Source organism: Panthera onca, chromosome A2 (assembly GCF_046562875.1).
Source record: "Panthera onca isolate mPanOnc1 chromosome A2, mPanOnc1 haplotype 2, whole genome shotgun sequence".
Lineage (NCBI taxonomy): Eukaryota > Metazoa > Chordata > Mammalia > Carnivora > Felidae > Panthera > Panthera onca.
The window spans coordinates 36204463-36218724 of record NC_138340.1 but is presented as its reverse complement, the minus strand read 5'-3'; the positions used below and the strand labels follow the sequence as shown (position 1 = coordinate 36218724).

The following is a 14262-nucleotide window of genomic DNA, read 5'->3' as shown; positions in this document are numbered from 1 at the left end:
ATGAAACTATTGGAAAATCATAAATAACTTTTCAAGGGCAAAGTTTAATTTTGTTTTAAATTAAAAAAAATGGCTTTAGGACATAGTTGCTTGCAGTGGGATAAAATAAAGGCGGGAAACCTAAATAACCACATTAGGGAGATAGAAGAGGTTTAATAGATTTGTGGCAAATTGGAGTGAAAATTACTTTTGTAAAGTGGCAAGTACCTCAGCTGACTGTTCACTCTTGGTATCCATATTTTTCAAAGTCATCTGGAAATCGGAATTTTTGTATGGAATCTGGCTTCAAATGTTGACAGAATTTTGCGTTTAACATTATGGAGTCTAAATCCCTTAGCCACTGACCGGATTAGGTAGGCCACCAGTTTCATTTTTTCTCATAACGAAATGTTTGAAGAGTGAATGCAGAAAAAGTTGTATTTTAAATAGTATGCACAACACACGTTAATCGAGTAATAGTTTTAGTGCTTTTCAGGTTTGTTTTGAACGGGGCGAAGTGCGTACTTGTGAAGGGGAAGTTGTGCCTCAGAAATTCAGACTTGTAACACCTTCAGATGATAGCTTTTTACTTAGGTCATCAGGTGGGCTGGACCAGGCCTTTTATACAAAATCCAGTATTTTCAGGCAAACCCAAACCCAGGGTTTCTCAGGTCCAGTTTAACACAGGACTGATTAAATATCTGAGACAAAGCGCTAATAGAAAAGCGAGAGCCAAAGTTTTGTTTGCAGGGTTTTTTTTGTTTTTTTTTTTTTTAACGGTTTATTCATTCTTGAGAGACAGCGCAAGCAGGGGAGGGACAGAGAGAGAGAGGGAGATACAGAATCCAAAGCGGGCTCCAGGATCTGAAATGTCAGCACAGCTCCCCGGGGCAGGTCTGGAACCCACTAGCCTAGAGATCATGACCTGAACAGAAGTTGGTTGCTCAACCTACTGAGCCACTCAGGAGCCCCTGTTTGCAACCCTTACTGGCAAGACGCTTTTAGTACCTGAGCTATTTTCTAGGAGTGAAGCCACGTGAAAAGTAGCATTTCCTCCCGGAAGAAGCTACCTCTGCTGGCAGCCACAGAGCTGCTGGTGGCTTAGGATTTGCGCCTTACGCTCGTAAGCACTATCAACAGAAATAGTTCCGCGTTCTCCGTAACTAAAGGGAAGCTTCGGGTACCGGATGTGACGTCTAAGTTCCTCTTTTTCTTCCGTCTATTGACGGAACTCTGGGCTCCCGGATTTGGTGGTTGTGTACGTGGAAGGAGCCCGCGCATGCGCGGCTTGGGCCTTTTCGTCTCAGCTGTGCGCGAAGGGCCGAGGGTAACATCCCGGGCTCGGGGGGGGGGGATTGTCAGAGTCATGGCCCGCCGCTGACCGGGCCCGCCGTTTGGGGAAGGGGGCGAGGCCGTTCCGCAGCACCCCTCCCCGGGCCTCAGGCTGGTCGGCCTGGCCCTCCGCCTTCCCGCTTGGTGCTGCCGCCGCCACTGCCGGCTGAGGAGGGGAGATGAGTTGGTTCAACGCCTCCCAGCTTTCCAGCTTCGCGAAGCAGGCCCTGTCCCAGGCCCAGAAGTCTATCGACAGGGTCCTGGATATCCAGGAAGAGGAGCCGAGCGCCTGGGCCGAGACCATTCCGTATGGAGAGCCGGGTAAGGGAGAGAGGGGCGGGGGGTCCCGGGGGGCCTGGGCTCGCGGAGGCATCTCTCCTGTGGCAGGCGAACGGACGAAGAGGTGTAGGCAGCGCTTCTTCCCCGCTGACGGCGTTCTGAGCGAGTTCTCTCTCCCTAGCCCGTCCACGAATGCTCGTTTGCCTCCAAGTGGGTCTTTGTTGTTTTCAGGAGGGAGATCCCAGCCCCGGTTCTTCCGTGCCTGGGGCCCCGGGTGCGGGTCCTGCCGACCTCGGAGGCGCGGGTGGCGATTTGTTGGGCTTGTTCTCCGCCCTCGTTCGACGTAGCTAGCTGCAAGCACGAGCAGTCCAGAAAACTGGGATTGCTCCGCGCTCCGGGCACTGGGGAGCCGCGACGTGTAGGAAATCAGCAGGGACGGGAGGCACCGTGCCCAACGCTTAACGAGCGCTCCGTGCTCGGCAGCGCGGAATGTGCTTTTTTATGGCTTTCTCATCTCTCAGACAGCTCCTCGAGTTAGGTTCCTTGTTGTCGCCGTTTTACAGAAGGGGAAATCGAGGCCGAGTAACTTCCTCTGGGCCATCCCGCAGGTGAGGGGTGGAATATGTTGGAGATACGTCCCGTGGAACCCGGCCCAAGAGTTTGGGGTTGCATCACGTTGTGTTTTCAGAGAGCTGCGTCTCTCTCTGGCGGTTTCCTGGAGCCCGATCTTTTCAGGGATCTTTACTTGCTTTGGCTCTAAGCCTAAGGAAACAGTTGAGCATTTTAGTGCGAGGTGTAAAAATTTGTCTATTTGGGAGCTCTGAATCTGTGTGCAAAAAAGAAGGAAGTTATTCTTGACTACTTCTGTCTGGTTTCTTGTTTTAAATTTTACATCTTTGAAAAGGACCTAAGTTTGAGGTACTTCATTTTAAGATATTTTTGGCCCAGGCCTGTGTGTCAGGATCTTAGTACTTTTTACAAGATGCTGTGGTGACCTTGTGGGAGTAGCTGAGCTTCCTTTTTCTTAGATACCCCACATTTTGAATTACTAAACCTAGAGGAGACAGCATATAAATTTTAAACATAAGGATGCTCGTTTTTTGAAGTTTGGGGCTTGAGTCATGTATATAATTTTTTTAAGAGAGTTTATCCAGAATAGACAGATTAATGAAATATTTACTTACTGAGTATTTATTGATTGCCTATGTTCTACATTGCCTCCCTCGAAGGTGACCAGCCTTTAGAATGGAGCAGTTGAGGGAGTTATCACATAACCTTGGGATTTGTGTAAAACATTCTTCAGTTTCAAGAGGGACATTTGACTTCTGTCATTCATTAAGGAGACCTGCTAAATTCAGCTAATTAGCGGACTTAATCTTGCTTGTTCATTTGTTCTTCTGGTTTTCTCCTTTTCTCATTGTTTTTATATACTGAACCAATAGATAACACAACTGTGCCCCCAAACCGAAGTGTTCTACATACTTCTCAAGTCATATTATAGAATAGACTTTAATAGAGGGCTAGGTAGTTTTTAGGAGCTTTTAGGTGCTTGTTCTCGCCCCACCAACTTGTTTGTTTGTTTGCTTGCTTGCTTGCTTTTGTTAAAGTAGCCTTCACTCTGGGCATGAAGCCCAACACTGCGCTTGAACTCAGGACCCTGAAATCAAGACCTGAGCTGAGATGAACAGTCAGAGGCTTAACTGACTGAGCTAACCAGGTGCTCCCGTCCCTATCTACGTAATTGTGCAGAATTTGTGATGATTCTGCTCAGCCACTTTTGAGTTTAGAAAAGGAAATTTTTTTTTAAAGAAATGCTTTAATATTTTAGCAAATAGTCCATTTTTTTTTTTTTTTCATCATTGGGTTTTTTAGTATCATGTGTTTCTGTGACTGAATTACCTTTTTTACCCAGAAGATAGTTATTTTCTCTTTGGTGTTTTGAAAAAGGCCTAGTGTAAACTACCATCGGTATAAAAACATAATAATTCTTAAAAAATGCCCATCTTTGAAATTCATAGCACTTTTTTAAAATTTTATATTTTATTTTGTTAAAAAATTTTTTTTAATGTTTATTTATTATTGAGAGACAGAGACAGAGCTTGAGCATGGGAGGGGCAGAGAGAGGAGGAGACACAGAATGCGAAGGAGACTCCAGGTTCTGAGCTGTCAGCACAGAGCCCAACGTGGGGCTAGAACTCACATACTGCTGTCATGACCCAAGCCGAAGTCAGATGCTCAACTGAATGAGCCACCCAGGTGCCCCTAGATTTTATTTTTAAGTAATCTCTACCCAACATGGAGCTTGAACCCACAACCTTGAGGCCAAGAGGTACATGCTCCAGTGACTGAGCCAGCCAGGCACCCGTGAATTTCATATGACCTTCTAATTGCTGACATAATTTGTAATTTAGGAAGGGAACAAAACTTTCTCATAGAGTGGGTTTGGATAATGACTCTTGGAGAATGAACTTGTCATTAAGTGCATGAAAATGAATGTGTCCTTTAGAAGTTACTGTTCCCATCAGTTTACTTTGATCTTTGGAAAAGGACATTTGTTTCCAGTATGTTGGGTTCAGTTTTTGAGTGTTACCCTCTTTCCGGCTCGTAACTATGTTTTATTACTGATATTATGACGAGAATAATTACTAAGAAACTGAACAGAAGGTCAGGTTAGTTTGCTATGACTGCACACGATCTGTAAGTGAGGGTACTGCCTCTTGTTGTGAGATGCATCACAACATGTTGTGAGATGTGTATCTTAGACTGAGCGTGTTATGTAACATATACCATTACTTTCTTAATTTGTTGTGGGAGGGAGTAACATATTTGCTTCTGGTAGGCCAGGCCCATTTTGATCTCTTACCTTTGTTCCTGGTTCCTAGTTTGGACAGATCCGTACCAGTTTTCTTCTTTAAGGCCTAAAGTTCAACAGTGAACTAATTAATCATATAATAAGCAGGTAGCCTAATAGGTGCAAGTTATAGGTCGTATTCTATAGGTTTCCTGTTTTTAAACTGTGTATTGACTTATGACGATTGTAATATTAACATAAAACGAATATATTTTTTCTTTTGTAACATATATATGTATGTATGTGTGTGTGTGTGTATATATATATATATATATATATATATTTTTTTTTTTTTTTTTTTTTTTTTTTTTGTCAAAGGAATAAGTCCCCCTGTCAGTGGAGGATGGGATACTTCAACCTGGGGGTTAAAATCAAACAGTGAACCTCAGAGTCAGCCTGTAGCCTCTCCTAAAGCAATAACAAAGCCAGTTCGGAGAACTGTGGTAGATGAATCTGAAAATTTCTTTAGTGCCTTTCTCTCTTCAACGGATGTCCAGACCATTCAGAAGAGTCCAGTGGTATCAAAACCACCAGCTAAATCACAACGACCAGAAGAAGAAGTAAAAAGCACTTTACAGGAATCCTTGCCCACTGGACAGTCAAGAACCTCGGAAACAACTGAGTCAAAAGTGAAAGACTCTACTCCGTGTGTGTCAGGGGAAACTCTGGCAGTAGATACTCTGTCGCCAAAAACTGAGGGCAAGCATGAAGAAACTGTTAATAAAGAATCTGATATGAAGGGATCAACTGTACGTTTGAAGGTATCCGAAAATGTAATTAATGTGAAAACAACTAGGGAAAACATACCTAATATGTCAACTGCAGAAACAAAGGACGTGGCTTTGGAACCTAAGGAACAAAAACATGAAGACAGACAGAGTAACACACCTTCTCCTCCAGTTAGTACCTTCTCGTCTGGTACTTCTACCACCAGTGACATTGAAGTCTTAGATCATGAAAGTGTAATAAGTGAGAGCTCAGCAAGTTCGAGACAAGAGACTACAGATTCAAAATCAAGTCTTCACTTGATGCAGACATCTTTTCAGCTTCTCTCAGCATCTGCTTGTCCTGAATATAATCGTTTAGATGATTTCCAGAAACTCACTGAGAGTTGCTGTTCATCTGATGCTTTTGAAAGAATAGACTCGTTTAGTGTGCAGTCATTAGATAGTCGTAGTGTAAGTGAAATCAATTCAGATGATGAACTGTCAGGCAAGGGATATGCTTTAGTACCTATTATAGTTAATCCTTCAACTCCAAAGACTAAAGTAATTGAATCTGTTGAAGGAAAATCTGAAGAAGAAGTAAATGAAACATTAATTGTACCCACTGAAGAAACGGAAATGGAAGAAAGTGGACGAAGTGCAACACCTGTTAATTGTGAACAGCCTGATATCTTGGTTTCTTCTACACCAGTAAGTGAAGGACATACTGTCTCAGACAAAGTGGCCGAGCCGCACGAAACTGCTGAAAGTAAGCCAGAAGCACATTCTGAGAAGGAAGATGTTTGCAAGGTAAATCTAGAAACTGCAAGGGGATTTTTGGATATGCTTTTCAGAAATGAAATCATTGTTTATTTATTTATATTTTCATTGTTTATTTTTAACATTCCATATTGCATAGTGATTTGTGCTGATTAAAAAAGACAAGCATTTTGGCCTTTAGGTGTGGCATTAAGGATTTTAAAATTGAATTATTGATATTAAATTACTTGAAATTCCTCTGAGACATCTGTGATAACATAAGTTGATATTTCAGCATAACTAAGAATGAAAAGGTTATCTCGCGTCGTTACTTTTGAGTCCTTTCACCTTACAGTTCTTGTATGCTGTGCTCATTTGTCATTTTGCAAAGGATTGGCTTATGGTAACATACGTCTTCAAAGCCTTTGCAGGTAAAGGTGCTGAAACGAATATAAACACTATATGGGTTTTTTATGTCAAAATTTGTTTTGCATGTTCACATTATTTGTAGCAAATCTTAAATGAAAAATTTAGTCTTTAATTATTGATGTGTTTCTGTTGTTACTAATTACTTGTTTGTTTTCTCTTTTATGTTATTTTGATGTTTCCCTGCTAGCTCTCTTAACATGAATAAGAATGGGAAATGTCCAAGAACAAAGGCATTGCTTAGGAATGACAAATTGCTTCTATCTAATACATATAAAAGGAAAGTGGTGTAAATTCTTTAACATTAAGTCACGGTTTTGATTTTTCCTATGATTTTTAGATATAGAAATTGAGTTGGATTTGGCATCTTTAATAGACTCCTCTGAGATATAGGATGTCTTGAAGAAATGTCCTGTAAGTGCCATGTATTGAATTATTTAATGTAAAAAAAAAAAAAAAGTTCCAGATTCTGTTACCTAGGTTTAATATTATTCACATACACAAAAATGCCATGCTATAGCTATAATAAATAGCACTTTGAATTGCTGAAATCAGCACTGTTTCGTATCAATAAGATATTTTTGAGCTACTTTCAGAAGGTAAGTGATATCTAAATTAATCTAAACCTCAATCAGGTAAGACTTTTTTTTTTTTTTTTAAGTGCAAACAGCATCATTCCTCCCCTCATACACAAGTTTTTCACTGCTTCAGCAAGGCCTAAGGAGTAAGATACTGTTATCCTTCCTTTTTGTTTAGCTTTATACTGATACATCCTGGAGATTTTAAAGTTACATGCATATGAATTTTTTTTAAATGTTTTTATTTTTTGAATGCAATGTATCATACTAAAAATAGTTACATGCTACATATTTGGATTAAAGAATAATATGGAAAAAGGGACACTTGCGTATCTACTACCCAGCGAAGATACAGGATATTACTAAAGGCTTTGAAGCCCCTGTGATCTTTTTAAAAATTTTCTTTGTCATTCCGCTTTTGTTGGACATGCAAACCTTTTTTTAGATTTTACTATAACAAACTGCTGTAAATATCCTTGTATAGTGATGCAGGAGTTTTCTTCTCTAAAGTATATCTAAAATAATTTTCTGCGTTCAATGGTGTGTAGATTTTCAACTAGATATTAAAGTGGTTTACTAATTTATACTCCCACCAACTATGTGGTTGTACTGATTTATACTCTTCTACCAGCTATGTATGAGTTCTTGTTTTGAATCCACTATGTTCTCATTGTTGCTAAGTCTTTTTATGAGGTAATGCTGTTTTAGTTACTATATTGATTAGATTACCTTTACAATTCATCACCTGCATGTAAAAATGGTCTTTTCAGTTAAATGTTTGACTTTGTGTATTCTTCTTATTCAGAGAGTCGAATTTCTGAATGAGAAACTGGATAAAAGGGAGGCTCAGTTATTATCTCTTAGTAAAGAAAAAGCACTTCTAGAAGAAGCCTATGATAATCTGAAAGAGTAAGTATTTTACAAATGTCAATAATTGTATGTTTTGTAGAGGCCCAAATGGTTATTATTTAAGAATTTTTTTAAAACTAAAATGTCTAAAATCTAACTTGTTTACAATAATTGAAAATGGAATAGCGTTTCAGTTATAAATGTAGAGATTTTTTCCTCAAATTATCTGTACCATATTACCTTTGGCATTTGAAGAGAGGTGTTTTGCAAAAACAAAACAAAACAAAAAACCTTTTTCCTTTTAGTTATTAGATATTTAAAACATATATTTAAAGAAAACTATGATATCAAAAAAAAACCCCGACAATATTTGTTTCCTTTAAGGAGGTGATTCATAAAATGTAACACAGATTCAAAATTTAAATATTTTACTGTTATTTTTATACACCAAATAGGGGTGACATTTTCGATTTCTAATTGGTTGTCATCGAGGTGTTTTAAAATAAATTAAGCCTGTAATTTTTCTTTTAAATGTTAACAGGCATAAAACTAACCAATTTTAGTAAGTTATGTGTTGAAGACAATGTTATTTTCCTTTTGCAAGCTGAACTCCTCTTGTTACCCTAGGAACATGTAAACAAGTACCTCTCTCTATTATTTTTAATTTAGTGAAATGTTTAGAGTGAAAGAAGAAAGCAGCAGCATTTCTTCCTTGAAAGATGAATTTACTCAAAGAATTGCAGAAGCAGAAAAGAAAGTTCAGCTAGCCTGTAAAGAGAGAGATGCTGCTAAAAAGGTAATGGAAATTAAAAATAATATTACTTAAGTTCTATACAGACATAGATTTTGAGGAATGTATTCATAATATTTTGGTATGGAAAAAAAGTAAGATTAAAGGATACCATACAGTAGGGGCGCCTGGGTGGCTCAGTTGGTTGAACTTCTGACTCTTGATTTCAGCTCAGGTCATGAACTCAGGGTCATCAGATGGAGCCCCACGTGGGGCCCTGTGCTGGGCGTGGAGCCTGCTTAAGATTCTCTCCCTCTGCCCCTCTCCCCCACTTGTGTGCTCTCTCAAACAACTCTTTCTCTCTTTCTCAAAAATAAAAAGGATACCATATAGTATATTAACACTTAAATTATAAACTTTTATTTAATACCTTTAGACTTAGATTTTTGAAACTTTAAAAAAAAACTAAGCATATATTTATATAATTTATCTATAAGTCCTTGTAAGATACATAGCAAGGATCATTAGAGTAGTTTCATAAATGAAAATTTTGTCAAAATAAATAACAATTAAATCTAAATGGCACTTGGGGCACCTGGGTGGCTTAAGCCTCTGACTCTTGGTTTCTGTTCAGGTCATGATTGCATGGTTTGTGAGTTCCAGCCCCACGTGAGGCTCTGTGCTGAGCTTGGGATTCTCTCCCCCTCTCTCTCCCTCCACCTCTCCCACTCATACTAAATAAATAAAAAAATAAACTTTAAAAAGATCTAAATGACACTGTATACATTTTTTTGAAGTATTATTACCTTCATTTGTTACTTTCCAGCCACTTCAAACATATTATATATACCTTTTCAAGTCAGAGTGATTTTAAAATAAAAAATTGTAGGGTCACTTGAGCGGCTCAGTTGGTTAAACGCCTGACTCCTGATTTTGGCTCAGGTCATGATCTCACAGGATTGTGAGTTCAAGCCCCTCATCATGCTCCACACTGATGGTGTGAGGCCTGCTTGAGATTCTCTTTCTCCCTATCTCTCTCCTCCTCCCCTGCCTGCTCTCTCTCTCAAAATAAACAAACATTTAAGTAAAATAAAATATTGTCATCGTTAGCAAGTCTTGTGAGACATAACATTGATTTATTCTAATATAGGATTTCTTAGCACGTTTCACATTTTGGGCTGCATAATTTTATGTTGTATGGGATTGTACTCTGCATTGTGAGATGTTTACCACTATCTGGGCCCCTACCTACAAGACACCACTGTCAGCGTTATCTCCCTATCTCCCACTCTGCACCCACTACCCCATTCCTCGAGTTGTGATAATTAAAAATGTTGGCAGACATTGCCAAATGTCCCCTTGGGAGCAAGATCACTCCTGGTTGGGAACCATTGTTCTAATTCTTATAATTTGTAGCAATTGGGTATTTCAGAAATTGGTAACCAACTAAGGTTAGTAATTCTATCTAAACTATTATTAATAACGTCTCTCAGCATTTGCCCTTCTCAGTTAGGTTGGTCTTCTTGACCAGTGTTAATGTTAATCTTTATTTTTTGGTATACTGTTAAAGAGGAGAAATAAGTCATATACTTCCTTTGCTTGTTTGCTTTAATTAGCTAGCTCATTTCAGACACTAACAATAACCTCAGACTACCTAACCAGTTTACCTTTTCTTGTCCCTACTATATTCCGTCTGGACAAGTTTATTTTCTGTAATGTAATTTGAATTATAGATCTAAAATAGACCCAAATTATTAACTATAGGTGGAAAAAGCTTGGACCCTAAGTTTTTTTACATGTACTAGTACATATGAAGTTGGGATCCACAGGAAATTCAAAGCAAATTGGATTAACCTTAAGAGTTTGCTTTTCTAGTGATGGAAGATAGATAATGTCAACACCTATATAGTACAAGGCAGAATGAAGTAAATTACAGATCAAGACGAATAAGCAGTTTGGAATGGTATCATAGAGGATGAATTCTGACCAGGGGAATTGAGGAAAGTTTCATGGAAGGCAGGATGGTCTTATTGGGCCTTGATGGATGAATCAAGTTTTGACAGTTGGAAGATGCAGAGTAATGTTGTGGATGGCTCAGTGTATGGGCTTTGGGTACTCATAAACCTGGTTTTCAAGTTAAACTCCCATCACTTAGTAGGTCTCTGACCTTCAAAGTTTATTCAGTCTTTAATTGTGTAGTTAAAGTACCTCCTTCCTAGGATTGTTGTGAAAATAAAATTATAATGGATACAAAGCATAGTTTAAATACCTGATGTTAGTTGTTTTTAGCTGTTCTTTCAGATTATTGCTTAAAACCAAATTTTAAATCCTGAGCACTTTTCACATCACCATACTTCTCCATTGTGGTTTTAAAGGATAACTGTCTTGACATATTTCTGCTGAATCTCTGCTTTAAAGTAGACTGAACCTTATATAATCATGCTTTTATTCATTTCACAATGCACTAGCAAGTGCAGCAAGTTTTAGATGAGGAATGGGAATAAAATGAAAAATGGAGACATGTATTGTTTGAAATGTTCCAAATAAAATACTTGATCTGAAGAAAATGTGTATACTTGTATTACCATATTAAAACCTCTTTATTTCTGAATTCAGGTTTTTTATGTTGTTTCAAAGCTGTTTACTTAATTAACTGAGGTAGTAAACACAGGTTAACAATACAACTTAAGCATCTTTATTGAGAATTTGATTATTGACTTTGAATATGGAAAAAATTGAAAAATATGCCCAGAATGAAAGTAATTCGTTATGGTATTCACATTCCTTTTTTTTTTTTTTTAATTAGGAAATCAAAAGTATAAAAGAAGAACTTGCTACTAGATTAAATAGTAGTGAAACTTCAGAACTTTTGAAAGAGAAAGATGAGCAGATCCGAGGGTTAATGGAAGAAGGTATGTAAAATATTTAGTTGATTATGAAAAATATTGTCAACACAGGAAAAATGCTTGCCACATGATTAGCTACTGCTTCCCAGTAAAAAATATTGGAAGCAAGAAGGCTTTGTGCTTAAACCTCAGAAATGGTAGGTGATAATTTATGGAAAACTGGGGAGTAATACGTATAGAGGCAGAGACATTTGCATGTAGCCTTTTATACTACATACACGTACTTGCTAAAATAACTTGCTGAAAAATAAATGTTTGTGCTTCCATAAAAAAGTTTTTAACAGATTTTACAGCCTGTCATTTAAACCAAGATATTTGAGGTTATTATTTTGGAGTTTATATAGTATCTCAATCTCTAGCTTGGGTACTCTCTGGTATCATCATATTATTTGGGCATTTGATAGTGAATTTTTCATTATATTCTTATTTTAATTTTTCAGTTATTAAGTACTCTATGAAAAAACTTATTAGCAGGGTTATAGAAATAAATATTTTTCATTAGATAAGTTATTACAAATTGACACTGGACTAATTTCTTTATGTAATTTCATAGGAAAGAGGTAGTTTTTGAAAAGGGGATTAAATGAATTTTTTTTCCTCTTTAATTTATATATTTGTATTTTATTTTTGAGAGAGAGAGAGAGAGAGAGAGAGAGACAGTGCAAGTGGGGGAGGGGCAGAGAGAGAGAGCGCGTGCGCAAGCAAAACCCAAGTAGGCTCCATGCTGCCAGCACAGAGTCCCATGCATGACTCCATCCCACGAAGCTGCAAGATCATGACCTGAGCCTAAACCAAGAGTTGTAGACTCAACCTACAGAGCCACCCAGGCACCCCTCTTCTCCTCTTAATTAAAATTTTCCTAGTTGTAAAATTAGACTTGCTACTTGCAGAAATTTTTTAAGTTTTGGTAGGTGTAGGAAGAAAAAATACATCCTAATCGACTTTTACAAGAAACTGTTAATTTCTTCTAGTCCTTTTTTAGTGCATTTTTAATACATTGTTAAGCATAATTAAGGTCACATACTTTATTTGTAATTTTCCTTCTTTTACAATTCCCCTGCTACTAAATAATTTTGCTAGCATTATTAATGACCGTATTAAAGTCCCTTCTAGGGGCACCTGGGTGGTTCAGTTGGTTAAGCATCCAACTCTTCACTTTGGCTCAGGTCATGATCTCATAGTTTGTGAATTCGAGCCTTGTGTCGGGTTCCACACTGATAGTGCAAACCCTGCTTGGGATTCTTTCTCTCCTCTCTCTGCCCCTTTTTCTCCCTCAAATAAACTTAAAAAAAAAAAAAAAAAAAAAAGTTTAAAGTCCATTATATGGCTATATATACCACTATTTATTTTACTGTTTTCCTCATATTGTGTATTTATTTCTAAAATGTTAATATTGTAAATGGTGGGATGAACATTTCTGTACTTAAATCATTGAACTTAAGAGGGTTTCCAGAGGGCTTGTAAACAACATGGAACAATCACTTCATTTCAAAAAATTAGTTTTATCCAGTTTTTATTTTTCATTTATTCAACTAATATTTAACAGTGTGTCAGATACTATATTTAGTATAGTAATACATTTGACATGCTCCCTATCCTTTAGGAGCTTACAGTTCAGTGAAAAGGAACTAAAAGTACTCAGATAATTGTAAAACACAGTCTAAGCACTACAATAGAAAATGGAGAATTGATAAATCACATAATCATTATGTCAAATCATCTTGAGGTCATGAACTGCCTTTATTACAGCACTAGAGATTGAGGGAAAGGCTGTGTGCATGGTTTCATAATTTTAAAAAATTATCTTAAGTATTTATATCAAGGGGCATTTGGGTGGCTCAGTTGGTTGAGTGTCTGACTCTTGATTTCAGCTCAGGTCGTGATCTTAGGTTTGTGGGATTGAGTCCTGCGTTGGGCTCTATGTTGATCATGGAACCTGCTTAAGATTCTCTTTCTTCCACACCCTCCCCTGTTTGTTTTCTCTCTCTCTCTAAAAAAATAAAAAAATAAAAATATTTCTATCAGATGTCACTGTTTGGGTTTTATTAATTTAGTGAGGGGGTGGGTTGATGTTTTCTTTTGCTTAATGAAATTCTTTATACTGAAAATAGAATGATTTCATATGGGATCATTTATTCACTGCTTCTGTATCTTCCAGAAGTATTTTTAAATTCACAGCTAAAAAGCTGAAAGACTCAAAGCTGAAAGCACACTACAGTAAATAACAGATTACATTATTACTTCACTTCGTCATTTATTAACATTTGGGCACACCTGATTCATAGCTTTCTGCACACACATATACTTCCCTTTTGCCAAAGCATCTGAATGTAGGCGACAGATATGAGTCCACTCATAAATTCTTTTTTTCCTCAGTTTTATTGAGGTATAATTGGCTAATAAAAATTGTATATATTTAAGGTGCACAATGTGATTTTTTTTGGATAACATATATATTGTGAAATGTTTACCACAGTCAAGCTAATTAACATATCAATCACCTCATGTACTTAACTTTTTTTTTTTTTTTACATTTTTTACATTATGTCTGAAGAACTTACCTCTGTAACTGAAACTTGGTCCCCTTTATCTCCATATTTCCCCTGGTAACTAGCATTGTGCTCTGTACTTCTATAAATTCAACTGTTTTATATTCCACATCAGAGTGAGATCATGTATGTAGTATCTGAATCTGACTTATTTCAGCCTCCAGGTTCATCCATGTTCTTACAAATGGCAGGAAATCTTACAAATGATTTCCTTTTTCAAGGCTAAATAATATATAGCATGCTACTTCTTTCTTTTTTAAAAATTTTTAAATTTTTTTAATGTTTATTTATTTTTGAGAGAGAGACAGAGTACAGTGGGG

At 37.3% G+C, this 14262-nt stretch overlaps 1 protein-coding gene across 1 annotated transcript in view; it reads left to right on the top strand.

Moving 5' to 3' along the window:
* The first annotated feature begins 841 nt into the window (after positions 1-841).
* Positions 842-14262, top strand: part of TMF1 (TATA element modulatory factor 1) — a 36377-nt gene continuing 22956 nt past the window's right edge. Inside the window, exons 1-5 of the mRNA XM_060631548.3 lie at positions 842-1632; positions 4760-5955; positions 7714-7817; positions 8427-8553; positions 11294-11399. Coding sequence (XP_060487531.3) covers positions 1491-1632; positions 4760-5955; positions 7714-7817; positions 8427-8553; positions 11294-11399 — 1675 coding nt within the window. The 5' untranslated portion in view covers positions 842-1490. The remainder of the gene's footprint in view (positions 1633-4759; positions 5956-7713; positions 7818-8426; positions 8554-11293; positions 11400-14262) is intronic.